This window comes from Pseudorca crassidens, chromosome 7 (assembly GCF_039906515.1).
Source record: "Pseudorca crassidens isolate mPseCra1 chromosome 7, mPseCra1.hap1, whole genome shotgun sequence".
Classification (NCBI taxonomy): Eukaryota; Metazoa; Chordata; class Mammalia; order Artiodactyla; family Delphinidae; genus Pseudorca; species Pseudorca crassidens.
The window spans coordinates 48,857,083-48,882,214 of record NC_090302.1 but is presented as its reverse complement, the minus strand read 5'-3'; the positions used below and the strand labels follow the sequence as shown (position 1 = coordinate 48,882,214).

General features: G+C 41.6%; 1 protein-coding gene across 6 annotated transcripts in view; it reads right to left on the bottom strand.

Moving 5' to 3' along the window:
• Window positions 1-8,934: 8,934 nt before the first annotated feature.
• TRPM3 (transient receptor potential cation channel subfamily M member 3) overlaps window positions 8,935-25,132 on the bottom strand; it is a 519,386-nt gene continuing 503,188 nt past the window's right edge. For 4 of the 6 annotated variants that reach the window (XM_067744178.1, XM_067744179.1, XM_067744181.1 and 1 more), the window contains one exon: window positions 8,935-17,305. In XM_067744178.1, coding sequence (XP_067600279.1) covers window positions 15,853-17,305 — 1,453 coding nt within the window. In that variant the 3' untranslated portion in view covers window positions 8,935-15,852. The remainder of the gene's footprint in view (window positions 17,306-25,132) is intronic. The other 2 variants (XM_067744183.1, XM_067744184.1) reach the window with 1 other exon arrangement.

Here is a 25,132-nt window from a genome sequence, read left to right as displayed (position 1 = left end):
GGATCTTCCTGGACCAGGGCTAGAACCCGTGTCCCCTGCATTGGCAGGCGGATTCTTAACCACTGCGCCACCAGGGAAGTCCCAGAACTATTTTCATAGTAATATTAAGACAGTATTTGCCTTTTTTACTCTCATTCTCTCATGATTGTATGGTGGAGTTTTCCAGAGGCTACATGATAGGTGATATCACAGTGAATCAAATGCAGAAGCAGATTTGAGAATCCAGTTGCCTTCTCTTAAGCCAGACATGAAAGAGGTTTGCAAACATAAAACAATGCTGTTTTTCTTTTCTTTTTTTTTTTTGTTTTTTTTCACTTTGGAGCTTTTTGGAGTCCTCAGTAATTTTGAAGAGCATAAAGCATCCTGAGATCAAACTATCTGAGAACCACTGCTCTGTGGCATAGCTGGTGTGGTGCCTAGCCATCTTCATCAGAGTGTCGGCTGAATTCCTTTTTCACCAAGAAGAAAAGAGAGAGGACCCAAATTAGGTCAGTAAGAAAGGCACTGGGTGTGGGAGTGGGGTGGGGAGAAGGATGGCCTTTGTCCATGGAGGATGCAGACTTAGAAATGAGAAGATAGCATGAAGGTCTTCAGGAGAAGGAGCGGGCGCAGAGAGGGGAGTCAGGAAGAGCTAGGAACGAGACTTTGTCCTTGCGTGGGACTGATCGTTGGTTATTGTGATGTAGTGGCAGGAATCAAGACCTGGTTCAGAAGACTTGCTGGAGCAAAGCCACTTAGAAGTGGTGTGACCTGGGCAAATCACTTATCTTCACTGGGGCTTTAATTTGCTTGGCTGTTGGTTGAACTAAATCAGGATTTTCAACCCAGGATTACTATAGAATAATAGATAATAATATGTATAGCAGTAATTAAAGATAAAATAATAAAGTTGCAAAGTTTGTACACATTTACTTAATAAAAAAATGAAAGCAGATTTAGCACTGTCTCCTATCATAATGTCACTCAACTCACTGGAGTTCAGATGTGCTCTCTTGAATGAGACTACTGCTGGCACAGAATGGCTTAGCCCAGGGAGCAGAAGTCATCATAGCAGAGAAGAGAGGCAAAGAGCCATCGAAAGAGGATAGCTTAGTAAGTTTCTCTTTCAGCTCAAAGTCTCCAGAGACTAAAACAGTGTTTGATGCCCATCCTGTTGACACATGTTCTTAAAGAACAGAAGAGGGACATACTTAGAAGGAGGGTCAGGAGTTATCAGACTAACCAGCCACACAGACCTGGGATTATTTCTCAACTCTGTTATGTGATATCTGCGTGTCCTTGAGCAAGAGATATAATCTCTCTAAAAGGGGGATAATAATGCCCACCTCCTAGGGCTGTGGTAGCTGTTCAATGTGAACATGTGTCAAACTGGCTGGCTCAGAGCCAGCACTCAGTAAACACTGGCCCTCTTCTCTTTAATCGAAGTGGGCAAATAGAGAACTGAAAGACAGCACATGGAAAGTTTGTCTTTTTCGGTGTCTCTTGATGAGAGGGGGTGCTGCCTCAGAGGAGTGAGATTAGAGGACTCAGATGCTGAGTAAGAGGGGAAGCAATCTGGCAATGCTGTATCCTGAAGCTGCGCAGGTACGGAGATGCCATGTTGGTGGCCGCTTCCTTCCTGGTGGCCACGTGGGAGGTCTCCTCACTCATATCTGCCCCCCTGAGTCTCACTTCCTGGGAGACATCAGGGATGAACCACAGCCAGCAAAGACTCTGCTCCCCATTTATCATCTCTGGCTTGCTTAGTGGAGCCATTTGCTTTCCAACAGGTGAGTTGGATGAAATGGATTACATATTGTCAAAATAGAAAGCAATGAGGTGTTGTGGTCATTCTTTTGTGATGTGGAAGTGGGAAACATTTAAGCATTTCACCTTAGCTTCACAGCAAGCTCAGGAAATAGATATTCATGACTCCAGGCCTCTCTCCCATTTTACTTATTGACTTTAACACAAGAAGTGCCTTATTCAGGTGTTTTAAAAGAACGACTTGCTTGGCACAAAAGTATTTGGAGAAGATAAGCACTGACTAAAACTAAACATCATTTTACAGTACTTTATTTAAATAAATATGGTAGGCAGCGATCTGAGAAGTGGTCTGATCTGGGCCAGACATTTGAGGCTGTGCAGGGCCAGTGTTCAACAGTGACACCCTGTGACAACAAGAAGTCATGGCAGCGGCAGACTGATCAGACCTAATTCTCACCTCACTTGAATGTGAAAGTAGGACTGATCCTTTGGATTGAGTAATTCTGGAGGGAGGGAGGGTGCATTTTGCAATCCGCTATGTAATAATTGATTCAGTCAAGGGCTGTATCAATGGTTACTAAAACCATTAGGTGAAAGGTCGGTGGGGGAACAGCACATTCACGTGTTAGCTAAGTATCACCCCACAGGTTGCTCACGAATTGTGGAGGTAAAATATATCTTTACATTGGAGAGATCTGGTGGTCAAACTTAGCACTACTATTCCTAGCAGAAACACCTGGCATTATGCGTTTCCTGGTGTGGTGTGAAAGTATGTAAGATACTTGTGAAGTATTCCTGCCATAAATGTTTAACCTGAATCTGATAAAGTCTTTAGACCAAGTTTTCAGTTTCCAGGAAATAAAGGGGACAGAGGAGCGTGAACAGGACAAAAGGAAATAATCATACAAATTTAGAGTGTGGGGCGTTCTGTAAGACAATTGGCCGGGACTCTTTGAAAAGTCATTGTTGTGAAAAATTAGTGTTTGCTGGGGCCTTGCTCTAGGCTAAAAGGCTAAAGAGATATGTCAACCAAATGTTATGATTTGGGGAATAAAAATTAGCCACAGAAGTAATTTGGAAACAATTGGGGAAATTTGAATATGGACCAGATATTAGATGGCATTAAGGATTATTGCTTATTTTCTTAGGCATGATAATGGCATTGTGGTTATGGAGGAGAATATCAGTATTCTTAGGACATAAATTTTGAAGTGTGTGTAAGTAAAGTGTTTCAATTATTGCAACTTACTTTCATACAGTTTTGGAAAATAATATATACAGAGAGAAAGCACATAGAGCAAAAGGTCAATAATCATTGAACATAGGTAGAGGGTATGAAAGTCTTCACTGTCCTGTACTTTCAACGTTTCTGTATGTTTGAAAATTTTCATAGTTAAGAGTTAGAGGGAAAAAAGAGGGAGTGGGAGACTCAAGAGTTGTAACTTGTCTCAGCTAACAAGATGTGAGGGTTCAAAGAGATATGACAATAGTTGTACTGCACGTTTGTGGGACAGCAGCTCACACCGCTTTAAAAAAAATAGCAGACGAAGCCTGTTCACTTAGAATACCCGACAGAGAGGAAATCTAGTTACGTGTCAACTCCATAAAGTCACGATGAGAAAGGCTGGGTGCTTAGATAGGGGTGGCTTTCTCATCAGCAGACAGTTCTTCATGAGGTGGAGGCAGGAAGCCTGATCTCAAGACATACTGAGGTAATTGAGGAGACCATTGGTGAACCCTCATTTGCAGGCAGAGCTTCCAGTTGGAGGGCTGGGGAATCTGTGGTTTGCCGGAGACTTGAAAGTGCACAGATGGCTCGCACTGCCTTCATCGGGAATAGATTGACTGACTTAATTCGGGATCTTTCTGTATCGACTTCAGTGCATTTGTTCAGCAGCTGTGGGGGAGGACGGGTGAGCGCCTGACGCTTGCATGATGGCTCACCCAGCTGTCAGCCTGATTTCTTCTGCAGACAGATGTTTCAAAATGACCCTGTGCTCTCTGCTTTGCCAGGCTCCATGGAGTCTCAGAACTCTAGAGCTGGAGAGACATTTGGTTCTTAACCTGGGTTTCAGAGAGTCTTCCCTTGGTGACTCTGGGTGGCTTTCAGGGCTTCCAGGAGCCCCTTTAAACAGTCTCCCAAATCTAAGCTTTTTTCCCTAAGAAGGGTTCCTAGCTTTCAATAGATCCCATAAGTGGTTATAATTCAAGAAATTTAAGAGCCACTGATCTGGTCCAACTTCTAAGCTCCACATAACAGACAGAGAAACCGAGAGAACAAATTAGGAAAAGAAGCAGTTATTAAAATTTTTGGAATGTCTGTATACTTTAGGACTGACCTGGTTTTCTCCCACTGCAGACTGAGCTAATGGCCCGGTAAAATTGGTTGAATGAAACAGAGCCACTAGGGAGCTTTTGCTGTCAGCATAGAAACCCCAAATAGCAGAGACAAGTCTGGTCGAAAACCTTAAGAAGGCAACATAATTTAGGAGCAGCTCCTGCAGTCTCTGGAAGTCAGAGTCATGAGGGGAGACCAGTTAGGTTCTTTTGTGTGGATTACATTTGATCTCTGAGAGAAACTATCATTAAGAAAGATCTCTGTCAACAAATTCCATCCCTCCACCCACCTCCTTTCCCACATGACCCCTCCACCCACTGTCTTAAAAAAATGTGGGTCCCTTGGCAGGATTGACACAAAAGAGGCAAAAGAAAGCTTGATTTTCCTTTTCTTTTTTTGGCTGCACTGCCACGTGGCATGTGGGATCTTAGTTCCCTGACCAGGGATTGAACCTGTGCCCCTTGCAGTGGAAGGGCAGAGCCCTAACCACTGGACCGCCAGGGAAGTCCCTCAGTTTTCTTTCTGAAACAGAGACAGCACTGTATTTGATGAAGCACTGCTGTGCTTACCAAATAAGACAGAAAGTTTCTTAATTGAACACTGAGAAGGATAGGGGTGTGTGTGTTGGGGGGGAATTATTGGAGAATAATTATAACTAAGAGCAATGTCATTTAAGTAATTTTTGAAAGGCTTCAAGCATCTGGGTCCTGGATAGAAGGGCCTGGTGGGTCCTGAGGCTGCCTCATCTCCCCATCTCAAAATCCTTAACTTAATCACATCTGCAAAGCCTCTTTTGCCATATTAGGTAATATGCATAGGTTCTGGGGATTAGGACGTGAGCATCTTGGAGAGACCACTATTTAGCCTACCACACGAGGAATTTAAAGACACTGATGTTTCTAGACCCCAAAGGTGAACTACAGTCATGTCCCAGGAAGAGTCTAGAATTTTTCTGTTTTCCATAATTGCTTCTGTCTCTGTATTCCTTGTTTCTGTCTTTCTCCTCAGACTGACTTCCTCTGCAGCTCAGCCATATGTTGGAACATGATGGTAGACAATTCCTGAGTCTGTAAGTTATGGTTTCACTAGCCAGAGACTGTCCCCACCCCTACCTCTATTCCAAGTTCCCAAGGAAAAAGCTCTGATTGGCACTCTTGGGTCAATGTCACCTTTCGCCAAAGATGTAGCCAAAACTGTGGCTGAGGGAAAGGGTACAGCTCTTCCACATTGTATAAAACAACTGCCAGCAGGGAGGCATCTCAAAGGATGCTGAGCTGGGCACACAGTGAAAAAGAATCCTCTGGAAAGGATGACTGGTTACTCACCGGGGAATTAAGTTAGAGGTTGACATTTCAAACAGAATGTGCCAGCACTTGGTCAAGTGTTTTTCAAACAGTGAGTATCCATGAAATGTTTCTGGAATTAGGAAGAGTTGTGAAATTTCTTCAAAGTGTCTTTTTATCCAGGGGGTTTTATCTCCTTTTGCCTGGACTCCTGCAGTTCTTCTGACTGTACCTCTCCTTCCTCGGCGATGCCATATCTTTACATGTCACATTTTCGCCCAGAATTCTTCAGTCACTTTCTTTTTTATCTCAGAATAAAGTCCAAACTCTAACCTGGCATTTATGTATAAAGTGCCGAGTCACCTTTTCCCCATTCGGGACAGGAGAATAATAATGCCAGATTCACTGATGTACTGAGAAGATTAAGTGAATATTAGGGATTGTTATCCTTTCCCACAAGTCTCCAGCGTGAACCCTCTGCCCTTTCAGGTTGGCTGCCCAGGGCTCTCCCAGTGAGTCTTATGTGTTCTCATGGCTATGCGTTTGTTTTGCCTGGGACTCCAGCCCTGGAAATATCTGACCCTCACCTCCTATCTTTTCAGTCCTGCATATTACTTTGGGCCCTGCTAGGCTACAAATACTCATTCTTACCTCTTACTTCTAAGGGCATCTCTCCTCTATTCTGTGCAGAGTGTCAGAGTACATTACGTAGCCCAATAGCCCAATTTCCTGCCCTAATGTGAAAAACATCCACACGTTGCCTTCCTGGTGGCCACGGTGCTTCTACATGAACACTTTTAGTGTTGATGAGCTAAACTTGGGCTGCTCATCCCGTTTTTTCAGCAGCTCTAATTAAATAACTGCAATGTGTAATTATCTTTTTAGTCACGACAGTCTTGCCTTTTTAATAAAATTTTCAGTTCTTCCAGAGGAACAAAGTACCAGCTGGAAAGGCATTGATTGTACTTGTGCCTACAATTTCATGACATTAGTAGTTAAACCATTGCTACCACTTTTTCTTTTCTTTCACCTTCACCATTTCTTGGGGGGAGAGGACTTGCCATTACAGGGCTTGTGATTATTGTGACCATGCCTAGAGCAGAAATAAGGCAAAGAAAACCCTCTTGATTGATGTCTATTTTTTTTTTTTTTTTTTGGCCACAGTGCACGGCATGTGGAATCTTACTTCCCTGACCAGGGATCGATCCCACTCCCCCTGCATTGGAAGCGTGGAGTCTTAACCACTGGACCACCAGGGAAGTCCCTGGTTGATGTCTATTGATACTTAAGCCAACTTCACTTAGGCCACTTTAGATTAAACAGTATTTGAATTTTTGAAAAAAAAATTCTACTGCAAAACTTTTACTCCTTTCTCTCCCTTTTGGTGTATTCTTCCAGTCTTTTTTACTATTTATATACAAATATATCCATATCTATACACTTGGTTTAGTTTTTATAAAAATTGGGATTACACTCTATATGCTGCTTTGTATTTCCTTTTAAAAAGACTTAACAATATACCAATGACACTTTTTCATGTCAATGTACAAAGATTTAATTATTTTTAATGGCTCCATGCGGTGGCACAATTGATCTATATTTTTCTCCTATTGATCAACATATTTCCAATTGATTCTTGAATTCTGATCTCTTTACCTTAAAAGATATTAAAAAAGATAGGTGTGTGTGATAGTGTGACCATCACACTCCTATTCACAAATTCGGGTTAAATTTTGCCACCTCCAAATTTATACGTTGAAATCTTAGCCTCTAGCACCTCAGAATTTGACCTTATTAGGGAATAGGGTCATTGTGGACACAATTAGTTGAGATAAGGCCATACTGGGGCGGGATGGGCCCCATACTGGTGTCCTTCTAGAAAGGGAATATTTGAATACAGACCACAGGGAGAACATTCTGTGAGGATGAAGGTAAAGGTCAGGGTGATGCTTCTATCAGCCGAGGAATATGCCAAAGATTGCCAGAAACTCACCAGAAGCAGGAGAGAGGCCTGGAACAGATTCTCCCTCACAGCCCTCAGAAGGAACCTATTCTGCCAATACCAGATCTTGGACTTCCAGCCTCCAGGTCTAGATTCAATACATTTCGGTTGTTTAAGCCACCCAGTTTGTGCTGTTCTGTTAGGGCAGTCCTAGCAGATTAATACAGTCTGTAAAAAAAAAAATTGTTTAGTGCCTGAGGTAAAGAATATTGGGGCAACAGTTCATGAATTTGAGTGAAGGCCTTTCTAGGGTGTCTGCATTGTGTCATCATGTCTATCCGATGATATATTGTAAGATAATGACTGTGACACAGCCCAAGGCTTCTGGGAAACGGTTCATACTATAAAAAAGTAATGTGCTGTACGTTAGGGCAGAGGCCAAGTTAACGACCAGGGATCAGCCATGGTGAAAAGGAAATAATTACTGAGAACTTTCCACAGACAAGGGTGTGGTAATCCAGGCCTTTCTATGGTAAGCTGTCTTCCGGCTTTTAATCAAATTGGGTAATGTAAAAAAGGAAATGTTGATATATTATCTCTAGAGAATTTAGTCTTTCTCTACCTCCATTAACACATCCTTCAAGGAAGCCCCATGTTGGTCTAAATTTGAGATTTTGGCAGCAAATGATGGTTGACCTGATTTTACAGGAAATCTGAGGGCACATGATTGAATATTGTATGTGTTACATAAATGTGCAGAAAGCTATGCCAGCCATTCCATTTTCAAAAAATTGACCAGACAGAGCCAGTGGGAAATGTAAAGATAAAGGTGCTCACTGGAACAAAGCCTCATTCTCAACATCAGGGTCCACGCTGGAGATGCAGCCCGTGAAGCTGGGGCTGCTTAGAGGTTCTAACCAGGGTGAAGCACTGTAACATTTGGGTGCTTATCAAATTAACGTTCCCCTTACCTTTAAAAATTGTGAATCACTATATTGTACACCTGTAGCTTATACAATATTGTACAGTAACTATGCTTCAATTAAAAAAAAATAATGTCCCCCTTACATGGAATGTCCTCCTCCTATCGACTAGTTAAACTCCCCTTGTTTTTCAGGGCACATTCTGGTGTAGCCTACCCCATAGGGCCTTCCTTGCCCTGAGCCACAGAGCACTGTCACTCCTCTGAACCTATAGATTCTTACTTTTCATGCTCTATTTCTTAGGCGGCGAAATGGTAATTACAAAACAATATATGATTACACTTTATTACAGTTAGATTTAAAACTCCACAGGGGCAGGGCCTTTGCCTGCTTTATTCACCTTGGCACACTACTGGGCACAGAGTAGGTGCTCAGCAAATATTTTTTAAAATAAAAGACTGTACATATATGTGTTCTGCAATTTCTTTTCCCACTATTATTTGAAGTGAAAATATTTGTGCTGGACAACAACACCCCTTCTCTGCTGGCTAGATATGACCCACAGACCACCAGTTGCAGCCTCTGCTCTACAAGTAATTTATGGAGCCCAAGGCAATTGTCTCTCTGTACCCCAACAATTCTTGGCATGAGAATGGTAGAGATCACATGGTGGCAAATAAATGCACAAGGAAGTCCAAGTCATGTTTTGAACTACTGAGTTTTTTTTTTTATTGCAAAACATTTGTTACAGAAATTTCAGAAAGTTTCTCCCATAGTATCTGCCAACCTTTGCTTTGAATTATATATCTAAATGAACAAGCTCAAAGTGCACTGTGAATCCAATAAGAGACCTTTAAAAAAGAACAATTCCTCTAAGGATTTATATATATTTATAATGTCGATAGATATGCAAACCACTGTCTATCTATACACAAAGAACGAAAAGATGTATATGTCTTTAAGAAACCCAACTGCAAAATTGTTTATAGGAGTTCATTTAAAAATGATATTTGAATAATTTTCCCCATTATAAACTATGGTTAGAACGTTTACAAATGAGAGTCTAACTTCTGTGTTATGAAACGGCTGTGAGTACAGTACACTGCATGGACTGTTCTGCACAGCAGGAGCAGCAATAAAAACTCAGGTCAGACACTGTAGTGACAGGAAGCGGACAAGCCTCGATACAATGCTACAGTACTCTTCTTCTGAATCTCCCTCACAAAGATCCTGAGTTTAGGTACAGAATGATGCAGCTAGCAAATATACATGCACATATCATTTGGGAGAACAGAAAGAACCCTGAGTAGGGTGAGTTTCTTTCCCTCCCGCCTCCATTCTCAGTGTGTTTTGTGTATATACTCACTAAGTTGGAATCAAGAATATGATCCTGGTTGGCTCTGATTCAGAGGTCCCAAACTATTGCCTCTGGGACTGAAAGCTGCTGGCAGACACGTTTGTTTGGCTACCACAGTGTTTGCACATCTGAAAGTGAATGTCTTTGCAGCAGGACACATGTTCTCTCGTGCCCTACAAACCCAACTCCTTCCTGTTGTCTTTCGCCAGCCCAGTTGACACATTTGTGTTCTGGATCCAGTCCCTCCACATATTTGAGTTTGCAACCCCACAATCTAGATGCAGATGGCCGGTGCTGATGACATGTGAGAAGCTGGGGTGAAGATGTGAGGGTTGGGATTCAGACAGGCAAAGAACTGATGAGGCTGATGCAAACACCAGCCAAATTAGGAGCATGTGGGGTAGAGTTGCGCGGAGGATGAAAAGTCAGTGGGACGGTGAGGGCTGGACAAAGTCTGAATGTTTGTAACCACTGTTTCAGTTTACTGTGCCGGTGTCCAGAGGGTATTGAGGTAATAGAAGCAAGAGTCAACTGGTCTGGCAAAAAACACCTTGTGCTGGGCCAAGAGAAAGGAAGAAAGTTAAGGGGGTGAAGAAGGCTATGCATCCAGGCACAAGGCTGAACACCCCTCTGTGTCCCACAGCTCTCAGCAGCCTGCCTGCTCCAGAGGAAGGCCTGGGTCAAGGTTGGCATTGATGCTCATCAGAAAGCCTATGGCCTTCTGGCCACACATGTCCTTTTCACTTCCCAGCACACAACACTGTGTAAATAGGCAATGGCCTGAAGGTTTAATGGGGCCAGCAGACTAGGTAAGTTAGGGGAGGGAAAATTCACCTCACTCTTACCGCCGTCGGGATTACTTGGCCACCGAATTCCTCTCTTAGATGACATGTAGAAACGGTCATGTGTTGATTTCATTATCAGCGATCAGTGCAAGGAATTCATCAGAGAAAAGGTAACACAACTACATTCTCAAACGAATTACAAAAGAAAAGGAAAAAAAATCTTGTTTTCCTTAAATCAGAACCAACCCCTCCTTTGGTTGACTCTAATCTGAGAAAGAGACTGTTTGACAGGTAAAAAGAAGCGAAAGCTTAGGCCAGTGCAGGCTGAGAGAAAAGTTCTCTCTACTCGTTGAGAAGCCATAATTTATAAGATGTGTAAATTGTGCAAATTGGTCCCTCTCTTGTCCAGATGTTGAATGGCTTCTAACAATGAAATGGTGATTTCCTTACAAGGCAAACTCTTCAGAGTCACCCAGTGCTCAATCACACACCCAGTCACCCATCTCTCACCCTCCCCTGGGCCAGGCTCACATAGAAGGTGAAAAAAGCCCCAAGGTAGGAGCGTGGTCATATGTTGTCCACTGGATTCATTCATACTGATATGTGGATTTCTACACTGTCGCGAATGGACTTCTCCCTCTCATCTCTGTTTTAGCAATTTGCACCTAATGGCCCTAAAGAATCAGAAACATGCCTTTCATATATCACAGATGCACCAACACCTAGACCTTGGTAAACCCAAGTGGTATTGGCTAGCTATATCCAGGTCTCGCATAGCTATAGGCCCTGTGGTTAATACTTTAGTCCATATTATTTGTTCAGAGCTTAAAAAAATAATAAAAAATCCTTGGTTGCTTTTTTGTTTTTAATTAAAAAAACTGGACATAATCCCCAAACAGTGTAAGAAGCCCGACATTTTGAGTGAGTTCCTAAGTGGTTTAAGTGTCACAGCAGGCAACAGTAAAATGTTAAGTGCTTTTAAAAAGTCAAAAGAAATGCATAAAGCAGTGCATGCATTTTGTTGCCACAAAATTAAGACTGGATTTGGAGCGGGATTATTTCATTTAAGTCACATTACTATTATTAAAGAATAGTGAGCTATAATGCAATATCTAGAACAAGGATATAACCACCTACACACTAGCATCACTTTATCTAGAAACAAACATATCAGGGTTACTACATGAACATATTTATAAAATACTGTACACTGCTTCCACGTTGGGTTAGCAGATGTAAACAAACACCTAATTCAACTGGAGCTTAAAATACTATTTTCAGTTCATTTGTCATAGAGTCTTTTGTATAACATGCCAGTTTGTCTTTCACAGAATCACAACTTGCCTACCACAGCTCACAGGGCTGGTTAGAAGATGCACATCAGCTTATACAAATATTTTACAGTGGTCTACGGGAATGTGGAAAACATAAAGCAGATCAGGAACAAAAGTGCCCATTTCACGAGGATGCTAAATAACATGGAATTGGGAACATCATTAATCCTTGCAACATGTGCTTCTTTATTGAATGTTACAGATTTGTAAATGATTATAAAGCTGTCCTGTAACGTTCATTAATACAACCACATGCTACAACTATGCTGAGTTAAACACGGGTTACATATATGTTTACATGTGTTTTATAATACAGCATTGCCACACACACACTGAATGGTATAGCCTATAGATATAGCATGATCGATGACTGGATAATATTTATCATCATTACAGAAGTTAAACAGCCTAAACATTCAGAAAGATTAGACTGTACAGCCTCAGAAACTAGAATAAATGTGCTATCCAGTTATCTACCATAATATTATCTATAGAAACCATCTTTTAGAATACATTTGAAACATTCAGAAGAAACACATTTTGTGTTCTTGCAAGTACATTTTTCTCATTCGATTATTCTGATATATATTTTTTAAAGGGGGAACTTTCAAAGTGCTATATAATATCCTAGACCTGGAAGCTTAGACTTAAAAAAAAATCCAGTTCTGTAAAGTGCTGCATTCTGACCCCTAATACACCTTCTGGCTGGAGAAATACTCAAACTAGTCACGGCAATTACACTCAAGCTTTCCAGCTTCACTGAAATCCATTAAGCAGGAGGTTTCTAAGTATAAGTATAAAGTATGTTGGTTAATCAGGAATTTCCACGGTCATTTTCATTAAACATCCTTACTTCTTTTCTTTTTCAAAAGGACTGAGTAATTTAGAACAAATCATGACATATAGTAGTATACAAAAATTGGCACCTTAGAAGCACATGATTAAACCAAAGCTATTTACTTCCTTGAGCGCTCTATGACTTTATTTACATTCCTCAACAACTTGCTGCTCACGGGCTGCTTAATTCACAGACAGGTAATTAACGTCCCCTCGATCAGGGACATGGTGAAATAAATGAGCTGGACACAAGCTGACTGTACAAGGCCACAGAATCAATGCCACATCGGTGTGCAGAACACCCAGAAATGGAAAGAAATGGATGGAAACATAATACACATGTAAGTGCACAGGAAAGAAATGGCTCATGAAAGTTACACAGGTTGTGTTTAAAGTCACTTAAATTTGGCTTATATATTTCACACACTTCACAAAAGATGTAAGAACTTCATTTTCATGCACAACAAAAGGACCAGGTAGTCACAAGGTCAGGGCTGTTAAATACTTTGTTTCCCAGGTTCTGCTCGGTTCTCTCCAGAAATCACGATGAATGGAAACACTCATGCTCATAATTTCTTTCCCCTACTTTCAGTCTGGTCCAGAATGAGGCCCTGGAGGTGCTGTGATATCCTGCTCTGTGGTCAAAGAATAACGATTTCACCTCCTTCTTAGATTCCTCTACAGATTTAGAGAGGCTTCTGGCTTTGTAAATGTGCTCCATACGTAAAACCATCAAAGTGTTAGGATGTAAGTACATCAAACTAGCAAAAGCTAATCTAAGGAACAAAAATAACAAAATCTTGGTTCAAACTCTGGTGCTGAGACTTGGCCTTCCCGAGAGTCACCGAGGAATGGTCTTGAAATGTCAAGTGCCTATTACAACTGCGTTGATTATGAACAAACATGGTTCCTCCTCCTCATTATCAATCAATATGGAACCAGGGGTGCATGAACCCTTTAAGGTATATTGCAACTTTGCATGTATGTACATTTTTTTCTGGGAAGCGGGCCCAGAGGTTTCATTAGATCCTCATAGAGATTCGTGACTCAAGGAAGTTTAAGGGCAACTGATCTATTCTCAAATGTGTGTTCGCTGAGGGGGAAATAGCCAATATGGAGTTCAATAAAAATTTAAGTGTTTCTAGAGCAATTATATATGAGGGACTCTGGTGACTTATTTCTTATTCACTTAAATCCAAGGAGTGAAGAAGGAATTCTTTAATTCTTTATATGTGGCCACATCATTATCTCTACAACTGAAAAGCTTGTTCAGAAGGTTTTGGGTTTTGTTTAAATATTTAAAGGCTAGAGATTTTGTCCATGTACTTACTTGATTTCACATAATGAGACAATTTGGAGTTCATAACTACAGAGAAACAAAAGAGCCAGGTAGTATTTGGGGTCAGAGACATTAAGTCCTTTTCCTTAAAGATCTTTGTTCGCTTTGAAATCAGTGATCCAAATAGGAATCCGAAGATTTCTTTATCCCACTTTAAATCCAGATTCGGATCTAGAAACGTATGCCTATATTCTCGAGTCCATAATACTATCTGGCTTAGACTGGCTTGTCTATTCTGATTGTACTTGGCATAATCGCTTTGTGTAGGAGAAACCAGACTAAATGAGACGTCATGACAGCAAGTGCTTCCGCACAAAAAGGGGCAGAGGGAAGGTAGTGAGTCATGTTCTAGTTTGGTACAAGGAAAAGCTGAGGTCATAGGGATTTAAAAAATTCATAATTTCAACATCTGTCAAAATTTAACATAATGAACTCTTTCAATGGAACTCCTTGGATATTAAAAAATCCTGGTTATATCTCAAGGTGATAGAAAAGTCCAAGCCTTTTAAGAAAGCTCTATATGTCTGTTTATATACTATATATTAACATGTCTCCCTGGGTAAATGCATATATATGTATATAAGCAGCATATACTACAGAACTCTTTACATGTTTATTTGTTTTCTATTTTAGTCTACTGTATCTTTTTTATAACTCTGTGTATAAGAAAAATATTCATGGTATGTGTGCAACTGATGGCTTGGGTTGATACCAAACTCCCAGTCAATTCTAAGGTTATTTATGGTTTTGAAACTTCCTTAAAAAGTGCTTTGGAACATCCCATAAAAAAGATACCAGCCCTTGAAAAACTCCAATTAAATTTACGCTGAGCTCAGATTAAATGGCAAAACTCTAGGTATGAAAATATCTACATGTAACCAGATATTCATATACAAAATGCTCGCGTGATGAGTGGTGCGGAAAATTGGCAGTTACATCCTGGAGACGTTCAGAAGACATGGTAGACTCATACAAATGATGAAGGTCACACAGCAGCATCACACATGACATGGATGGTGAGAAGATAACAGTATCCCATATGGCAGTTTTAGGTGAGTTCTGCCTACTATTTTTTTAAGTTCACTATTACATATTCAGTGAGTGGCTTCACTGATGACAGGTGAGATACAAAATAAATTAAAAAATATAAAATTATTTAATTACATTCATCCTGAGCTTGCTTGACTATACTTGAATGCCCACTGTTTATAATAAACCACTTGACATCTGTTTTTAACATCAATTCTTCTTTCATTTTGATTGCAATACAAAAAGGCATTTCTTTTCCCTTTATTTTCTTCAAAAAAGATAAAAGTTGTGGCACCAGAAACGAATATATAAGAGACAGGTGAACTATGACTGTTACCTTGTTTTTTCTTTATAATGATCAATTACAGAAGTGTTGGCATGAGAAGGATGTGGGACGTTAGGTAGAACTGCTTGCTGCCGGCTTATACTGAATAAAAAGGATGCTCTTCATCAGTCACCAGTGATGGAGCCAATGTGAAAAGAAAACAGAATTGAAAGTTTAGAATATCTCATTTGTATGCTGGCTGTTCTATTTTATTTTTGCAATTTAGCCCTGCACCCTAAAACTCTCGATAACGGTCAGAAATGGAAAGATGACTCCTGGCACGGACAGTGCTTGAAGCCCCATTCATTCCCAGAACTCATGGCTTTCTGAAGTGACTAGTGATACACATTCATCTCAACCCTTCTTCTCCCTCTTTCCCCTCCCTGCCCATCAAGTGTGAACATGACTTAAATCCCATGTTTGGCACTGGGCCAGAACAAATGCTTTCTTGATCTCTGCCCAGAAGTCACCTTTGAATTAACACCTCCCAAAGCAATATTTGTTTTGCTCAGCTAAGAATAAAGCAGATAAGTTTCAAGAAACGGGAACAGGTGAATTTGGGGGAGACTTTTAGGGCTGGATTCTTGAGCCTCCTGCAAAGCTTACTGGGAGGTTTAGTTGTGTTTGCTTTCAAAGCTGTGGAAAGCGGAGGTTCTGGAGAGTCTCCTCATGGACAGACTGTCCCCTCGGCCCTCTGGCTTGGAGGACTTACTCCTCTGGAAGGGATTTCTCAGGCTTGCTGCGTTCCGCTGCCTGTCGAGCTTGTCACTGATGGAGAAGCTCTTCCTGGTGTGTGCATATGGCACACTTGGCTCCTCTGCTGAGTAGCTGCTGGCACGCTCTAGCTTGGGAACTGTGATGTTGTTGGACAGGGTTCTGTCTGAATTATCACCCTCCTGGGGGCGTATTGCAATGGCGGCTCTCCGGCCCTTGGCCTCATTCTCCTCACTGTCAGAGCTGGGGTGACTCAGTTCTGCTTCTCGTTCGGGATGGCAGCATGATGAGTCCTCCACTTTTCCTCCGAGATCTCCTGGGAAGGTGGCTCTGTCAGCAATCACTTGAGGGGCATTGACACACCTTGTGTCAATACAGTCTGTAATACTTGTGTATTCTGCTGTTTTCACAGGCACCCCAATGTTGGCATAATAGCTCCTCAAAGGAGAAAACATAAAGCTGTGAGATTTCACGATGGGGGCCTCTTCTAGAAAGAAGGGGGTGGTGGCTAGGTAGCGGCTACTTTTGGAACGCTCGATGGTGTGGTACATTGGAGGGTCAGTGTCCCACAGGTTTTGGCATTCCGGGTGGTGGGTATAGTCTGAAGAAAAAGATTTAGTGTCCATGGAGGTGATGTCCTCGAAATCAGTGTTCCGGCTTGGAGGTCCGTCTGTGGGTGCAAGAGTTGCATAGGCACTACTTGAAGGAGCTGTGGAAGATACTGGAGCCGAAAAGCTTGGCTCTCCCAGCCCAAGGATGTTCATGGAATTGCCCAGAGGGTCTATATCACAGTGGAGCTCATCCATGGCAGAGACATAGATGTCTATACATGAAGACGGTCTCCTGGAATCAGGAACAATGGCCAAGGTGTTTGCAGGGGCTGCAGGAACTTTGGATTCTTTTGCTACAGAGTGGGAACTAGTGGCCCGGTGTAGGCTCAGGGACCTTTCTTTAAAAAGACTCTCCAACTTTTCTATCCCACCTTTGTCTTTCATACTGACTGAATAGAAAGAATGGCTTCGCACACGGGGCATTAGGGTTGGAGAAGTTGGGGACAAGGTCTCCTCACCTGCAGGATCTATACTCTCTTGGAGCTTGAAGGTGTTCCCCTCCTGGCTGTTGAAGCTGCTCTGGCGGACAATGTAGGCTGCGTCTGTGCAGTCTGAGGAGGTCCGCGAGCGGATTTTGTTGGACTCGGCCCGCTCCAGACCCGTCAGGCGCTCCAGGGCTGTAGCCATGCGCCCGATGAGGTCCTCGAGCTGCGCCAGCCGGATGTCCACGGTCTGGAGCGAGGCCCTCATGCAGTGTTCCCTCTCGTTGACTTCCTCCAGCCGCATGGACATGTTCTCCACCCTGGGACGGAAAAGAGAGCCAGAGTCAGTTGGGGCTGGTTTCTCTGCAGGAGGCTGGAGAGCACAGAGGGGATCAGAGTTGCACCCAGACTCGGTGCCCTCGCTGTCCCACTGGAGGGAAACTAAGGGGGTGGGGACGAGAGGATGGCAGTGACCCTGTCACTGAGAATCACAGAATCTCCACCTTCTAGAGCTGGAAGAGGCTTTAGAGATTATTGAATCCAGCTGTTTTTAGCTACTAAACCCCTTTTCCCTCAGTGAAAATTAATGCTCAATCCTGATAAATAAACACCAAAGTTGAGTAGTTCTTCTTCAAGTAAAGTGGGCCGAAGCCCCACCTTTTCCCACCCTCCTGGCTTCGCTGTGGCTTGGGGCAGGGTTCAATGACCTAAATAAGTATTAGGGTGTTGGCTTATCAGTCACCAACAAAATGAGAATGTTACATTTGGATCACTTTACCCAGACTTTTGTAGTAGAATTGCAGAATGTAGCTATTCTTACTGCAGTGTACATTTAAATTTGTATTCTATGGACTGGGATTATGTTTATTTTGCGTTTATATAATAATCTTTTGTTGTTGTTGTTATTCAAAACAATCCTTTTAGAATGTAGTGCCTCCAAAGGAACTGATATAGTACTGTCACTGGGTCACCTGGAGCTGATCTAATTTAACCGAATCCTTTCATTAATAAAGGAAAATCAAATATCAAGAAATTCAGCCAAGATTACATAGAGTAATTTATGGTAAATTACTCTGGAGTGGCTATCAATAAATAAATAGTCCTACTCCTCTGTCTCTGTCTCTCTGGGTAGCTGATCACAGATGCTTTATATTACAGTTATTTCTCCAGGTCTTGACCCTCCCCACTGGAAATTCTTAGGTGTGTGACCTGTCTCATATTCCTGTTCCCATTTCTGTGTTGCCAGCCCAATACATGCCAGGTGTCAATAAAGGTTCACTGAGTCAATCACCGTGATGAACTTGATTTCAACTGTCCAATAGGTTGCCTGGCCATTTATTTATAAAGACAGAGACCACACATTTAAAATAAAATTGTACCATATTTTCACCTGCTCAGATTAACTTGGAAGGGACAAACCAAAGCCAAGTTTTGGTTTGAGCTCAAACTTTCACTTTTAGATGCCCAAAGGCAAATCTTTTAGAGAATCTAAATAAGATCCATTCACAACTTTATTGGGGAGCATAAAGATACTTTTCCAATACTTCCAATATGCACAGCTAATCACTGACTGCTGACCCTTAAAAGGAACATGGCTGCATGCTTTACGAAGAGCGGTGGGCATCAGAGCTGGGTCCCTCCAGCTGGTGTAGTGGTGGTAGTGATGGCGATGGTGGGTTGACAGTAGCAGTGCCTCTATCAGAGAAGACTGTACATTTCAGTGCCAGAATGAAATGTGAGGCATGTGGTCCCCCTCGCTGAGGAACCTGAGGCCTTTTAAAAGCCTCCTCCTCTGCTGCTGCAGCCTTGGGGCCCATTTCTGCCTCTCTTAGCAACAACCTCCCAACTCACTCTACCTATTCTGCTCTTTTACCTCTCAGCTTCCCTTCACTGGTCCAAGGTTCTGGACTGCTCTCGAGAGCCCTGCTTTGGGAACATTTTTTTCTTTTGCTCCTTCCTGCTGCTCCACAGCCAATCCAGAGCCTCCCGGGGTCCAGGCACACTCTGCCATCATGTCCAGGTGTATTTCCAGCAGACTTATAAATCGAGTAATTCTGTGTCTGGCAAACACAATGCTATTCATCCAGCTAACACAGATGATTCAGTAGGAAAATTCAACTTTCCTCTGTTTCACTTTGTTTTGTGGTATAAACATAGCCTGAGAAACAAATTACTTACAATAATAAGTTTGTGTGTCTTACAGACTTACAATTCACTTCTTCACCATCTAGCCTATGGAGTTTTCAAGTATTACAATTTCATTTTTTTTTTTGTAATTCAATAAGCTTTGCGTAAGTGGACAAAAATACTTCTTCATTAAAGTCAGGAGAAGGACAGATAGTACATTTCTATAGAATGAGGAGTTTTGTTTGGCATACCCTAGGTACTGGGTCCACCTAGCTTTTTAGTGTTGGCAGAGTAACAAAAGGCAGTATAGTTTTCTTCCTCCCTCTCCTGCCCTTTCCTGGAGCCTGGTGTATACAATGTCAGTATGGAAAGAGATAAAGATGCTCTCTGAGCATAAATGCATGCCATCATTAGTCTGAGCATGGTGAGCTATCTCCCTGCACTGGGGGGACCCTCCCCTCCCTGCATCCCACCTCGCTTTAGCCCCAAGATCCAATACTGCAGAGAAAACTAGCAGGTGAGAGGCCAAGCTAAGGCACCAAGAGGCAATTGAAGACTAAGGCCTTGGTTGTGGGGAATAAACGGAACCCAGAAACTAAAGAGCCCAAGAGGATGGGAGGAAGAGAGGGGAGGTACAAGGAGGAAGAGGGTCGTCCAGGAAAGCAAGGAGGTGCCCAGTGGAGCCTCAAGAGCAAAGATAAAGAAGCATGGCTCCAGGGGATGGAAGTAGGGGAGGAAAGCCTGCTAGAACAGGGCCAAGGAGCTATTCTTCACCAAATCTTAATTCTCCTGTGGGCTCTGAGGTGCTTTGGAATGTAAGATTTGAATTTAAAAAAAGAAAAAAAAAAAAGGACTGTTTGATCCATTTCCTTTCAGAATTCTAGATGTGTTTAACCACCTAATTATATCATCAATTAGAGCACGGATATAACTGATAGGGGTTTAATGTAGGAGTTATAAAAGAATAAACGTTCCCAGAGTCAAGTTTACATATGCTTGTTCCATAAATAGAGTACTTCTCTTAATCTTTAAAAAAGAATTCTTGAAAAGTTATTTGCAAATGGGCACGCATCACAGATAAAAATAGGTCTGAGGAACAAACCAAGAGTTTCGAGTCATGATTGCAGTTTCTAGGAGCTGACTCTGGTCAAATAAATCAGGAGATAAAATGGAGATAAGAATTATAAGAACTTAAGGATCAATAAGAATTCTTAAGGAGATAGATATGGGAAGTGACTAAGTAAGAAAAGAAAAAGGAACTGTGGAAAGGAAGATGTTGTATGAAGGAACACTTTATTTTCCTTTCTTTCTTTCAAATCTCCAGACCTTGCATGGCTTATTTCAGAATAACTCACAAGGCAATCACAATAGGGACCCAGCAGAACCCTGGAAAGATGTGAGGTGGCTCCTGTTCCCGGGAGGCCAAGAAAGTGACAGCCAGAAGCCCATTAGAGAGGACACAATAGGCTGGTGAAACAAACAAACAAACAAAAACCAGGTAGTAAAACAACCAGCCTCTAACAGCCAATGTGATAAGGAAAAGGGCATTCAAAAGAAGATTCTGGTGGCACAGAAAATTTCAACTTCAATATGTAATTTCTTAAGGATTATTGTATTACCTTCCAGAAATTCATCTTCTTTTCTGATAACCTCAAAATGTAGTTAAAGGAAATATGGTAAAAGGAAAAAGAGAACTGGCAGACCATGCCTGCTCTAAATTTCAAATATTCCCTGGAGTGCCAGCAGTAGAATGGGTGTAGGATGAAGAGCAAAAACAATCCCAGAACGCATGAGCCCAATTGTGGGGACTCTTGCGGGGGGGGCGGGGGGGAGGGTATACTGACACAGGTTTTCAGATCAAAGGCAACGATGCAGAGCAGCTAAAGCGAACTCTTGCTTATCCGCAGACTGATACCTAATTTGTGAATTATTTAAGTCCTTTAGGGTCACCTACCCTTCCCTTTGGGCCAGTTATCCTTCTCACTAACTCTGGAACCGAAAAAAGGGAGAAAAGTTTAAACTTGGTTCTATCAGTGGAGATATCAAAGATCAGTTTTAGAAAAGGTCATGGTGGCAAGTGGGTGAAGTTCATTTTTTTTGGCTTACATTATTTTTTGGATTATTTATAAATTTCATATATCCTAAGTTATTCCTCTCTCTTTGTTATGAAAAATTATAAGTTGTATATGCTATTAATAGTCATTGTCTAATATGTTTTAGATCCAGGTGAAGTGAAAAAAGGGCATAGAGCCCATTGGTTTGGGAAAGATAATGTTAGATTAAAAGATGACAGCAAGGAATAATGTATATCCCAGTTGCTCCAATTGTTACTGTCAAGGAGAAAATTCAAACTGAAACTTCTGACAGGTGCGGCCCTGCGGGTGGGTGATGGTGAGGATAAACTGGAAGCTCTAAGTTAGCGGTCTGAGAATCAAATGCCTATAGAAGGGTAGATCAAGTGAGTAGGTGAAGCAGGCAAGGCGTAAGAGAACAGAGTCAAGGAGTCTGTGTCAGCAGAGAGCACACGCAGTCCAAAGGCATTTGGAGTGAATTTTAACAATCATTGCAAGCTCAACACAACAGCCCTCTGTGGGCAGATGCTGCCCATGAGCAACCAGTTTGCAAATTCTGCTTTAAATGAGTTAAAGGAACCAGAAAAGAACTTCCATCTCTGATCAACAGAAAATGTACGTGACCCTTAAAAACCAAAGGGAAGTAAAAAGAAATGCCAGGGACTTCCCTGGTGGTGCAGTGGTTAAGAATCCACCTGCCAATTCAGGGGACATGGGTTCGAGCCCTGGTCTGGGAAGATCCCACATGCCGTGGAGAAACTAAGCCCGTGGGCCACAACTACTGAGCCTGCACTCTAGAGCCCGCAAGCCACAACTACTGAGACCGTGTGCTACAACTACTGAAGCCTGTGCGCCTAGAGCCCATGCTCCATAACAAGAGAAGCCACTGCAATGAGAAACCTGCAAACTGCAACGAAGAGTAGACCCCTGCTCACAGCAACTAGAGAAAGCCCGCGGGCAGCAACGAAGACCCAACGTAGCCAAAATAAACAAATTAATAAAAAAAAAAGAAAAGAAATTCCAGGAGACTGCAGATAGGAAATGTTTTTTCCTGACATTCAACATTCCTGGATTCTAGGAATTATGGGAGTTTGACATCAATTGTAGGCAGCATTACTGAATGGCTTAGACGTAGGTAATTAAGCAGATGGTATCTTTTGAGTACTTTAAAGAGACAGGATTAGTTAACACACAACTACATGGGCTCAATGTTAATCTTGTCTCTCTTTTGATAGTCTAGACTAATAGAGAGACACAGATGTATAATACTTTTGACGAAGTACATTGTGATTTTGGCAGGGAGGTTGACACACTGGAGTGACTAGAGAAATATGGACACCTGGCTGGCTGATTAACCGATGGGCCGATGTCATGAAGAGAGGTAGTTTTTGGAGTCATGCAATATCTTAGTTCTGTCTTGGTTCACCTGATCTGTGCTGGTGACATTTTGGTGGATTATGTTGAAGGCATAGTAGGTATGCTTATTAAGCAAACAATGATATAAAAAGAATAGGATGAAAAATTAATAGACTGATGATAAAATCAGGATCCAAAATTGTCCTTAAAATGCGAGAATAATGAGCCAAAGGGGGAACAACTTAAAGAAAAATTTCACAGCGATGAATGTTAAGTCTTGATTTTAGGTTAAAAACAAACATTTCACAAGAAGAGGTTTGAGGATATTTGAATTAGCTCACGTGAAAAAGCCCTGGTTTTAATTAACTGTAGTCTCACTCTGAACCAAAGACGTGACTTGGCTGCTATGATTGTAATGCAATCTCACAGCAAATAAAATGTATGGATCAAACAACAACTACCAGTTACTGAAAGTATAATATCTCATATATGTTATCTCAATAACTTTTAAGATTCTACAGTTAGGTATTAATACTTCATTTTACAGATGGGGACATAGGTTCAGAGGAGTTAAGTAACTTGTTCAAGGTCACACAGCTAGTTACTGCAGAATTAGTATTAAAATCTTTCCATTATACTGTGTTCTTTCTCTTGTAACATGAAAAGAACTGCTTGTTCTATTGCACTCTATGATTATTAGCCTAGCATATAGTAGATGACAAAAACAGTAAATGAATGAATAAAGGAATTGAATCTAGGCTCTAACTAAAACACAGAATTAAGTTCCATTTAGAGACCACATTTAAAGGGTGACGTTGACAATTTAAAGTGCATACTGAGAAAGTGAGCAGGGTAGTGGGAGACCTGCTGTATGCATGGTAAGTGGTTAAAAGATCTTGGGATATTTAGTTTAGAAAAGACAAAGCAAAGTGGGGAGATGATAGTGATCTTCACCTATGTAAAATACTTTCTCAGAGAGAAATGAATTTAACTTTTTTCTGTATTTATTCATAAGGCTGGTATCTAAGGCAGTTTCTCCTCTTTCTAGGAGGTGCTCAAATAGAGGCTGAGTGTAACGACTATGCATTCTTTCAAAGCGAAGTCCTTATATCCCCACCCCAACCCAGGCCCTGCTCAGTACCTGCTTGTCAAAGTGCTGTTGGTCAGGTGTGGGGGAGAAACACTGCTTTGGGTACAAGTAATCTGTATTCACTGACCTCCCGAACTTATTCTGAATGGAAGGTGCCGAATTTTGTATGTTCCACAGTGAGTAAGTTTGCACCGTCCTCTCCTACTTTAACTTTTATCTTGTCCATTGTATTCTATTCGTGGCCCCCAAAGTGTGGTCCAGAACCAGCATCAGCATCACCTGGGAACTTGTTAGAAATGCAAATTCTCAGGCCCCACCTTAGACACAGTGAATCAGAAACCCGGAGTGGGGACGGATGCCCAGCAACCTATGTAGTAACAAGCCTTCCAGATGATTTTTCAGGCCTTCTAAAGTTTTACAACACTGAGTTAGATGTTTCTGGTTGTTCCTGCCTTGGGTGTACACTGGAACTCAATGAGACTGTGTTTTTGAGGACAGGGCCCTGCCTTATTGTCTGGTATACAGTAAAGATCCAGTATGCATGTACTGAAACAGAACTGAACTAGTTAAAGGATGATGAGCACAGAATTTGATGGAACAAACTCCAAGGATTGGTTATCTTCAGCCAATAGTCAAAAAATCCTCAGAAAAGAAGCCAGTCACCAATGTTGCTTAATAGTTTAGAAATTTGGTTATTTTAATATAATTATCACCAGCTAGATATTGTCCCAAATAAGTGAGGGCACTGGTTACAATCAATTAGCTCATTACATTCTGGAACTGTATTGCTTTAGATACATCATGGTCATTGCTATATAAAAATGGGAAAGTCGGGCTTCCCTGGTGGCACAGTGGTTGAGAGTCCGCCTGCCGATGCAGGGGACACGGGTTCGTGCCCCAGTCCTGGAAGATCCCACATGCCGCAGAGCGGCTGGGCCCGTGAGCCGTGGCCGCTGAGCCTGCGCGTCCGGAGCCTGTGCTCTGCAACGGGAGAGGCCACAACAGTGAGAGGCCCGCGTACCGCAAAAAAAAAAAAAAAAAAGGGAAGTCAAGGATTTTTCAGGATCAAGTTCCTCCAAGGTGTTAATGATCTCCTGAATATTGTATTGAGCCCTATACATATCATTTGGTGACAAAAATATGATTTAATAATGATCCATTTAAATAGACAATTATGGAAGTATATTTGTATTTCTAAAAAGATTCATGCAAATAGAACATGTATAAATAAATTATATTTTAAAGGTAGTAGCAGGGGGAGAAGCATGGGGCTCACTATGTGAAAAAACCCTTTTCCCAAGTTTTTAGTAGAGCAAAGAACCAGCTCTTAATTTTTCTGATTTCAAATCTCTGTATTGAGGTTATCTAATATGAAGAGAAAATTATAAAACATTTTATATACTATATAGAATGTGCACAGTTAACTTATGTAAATTTAACATATGTATTCAAATGTGTGTTTATACATATTTATCTATTTATCACTCTCTATCCATCTAGCT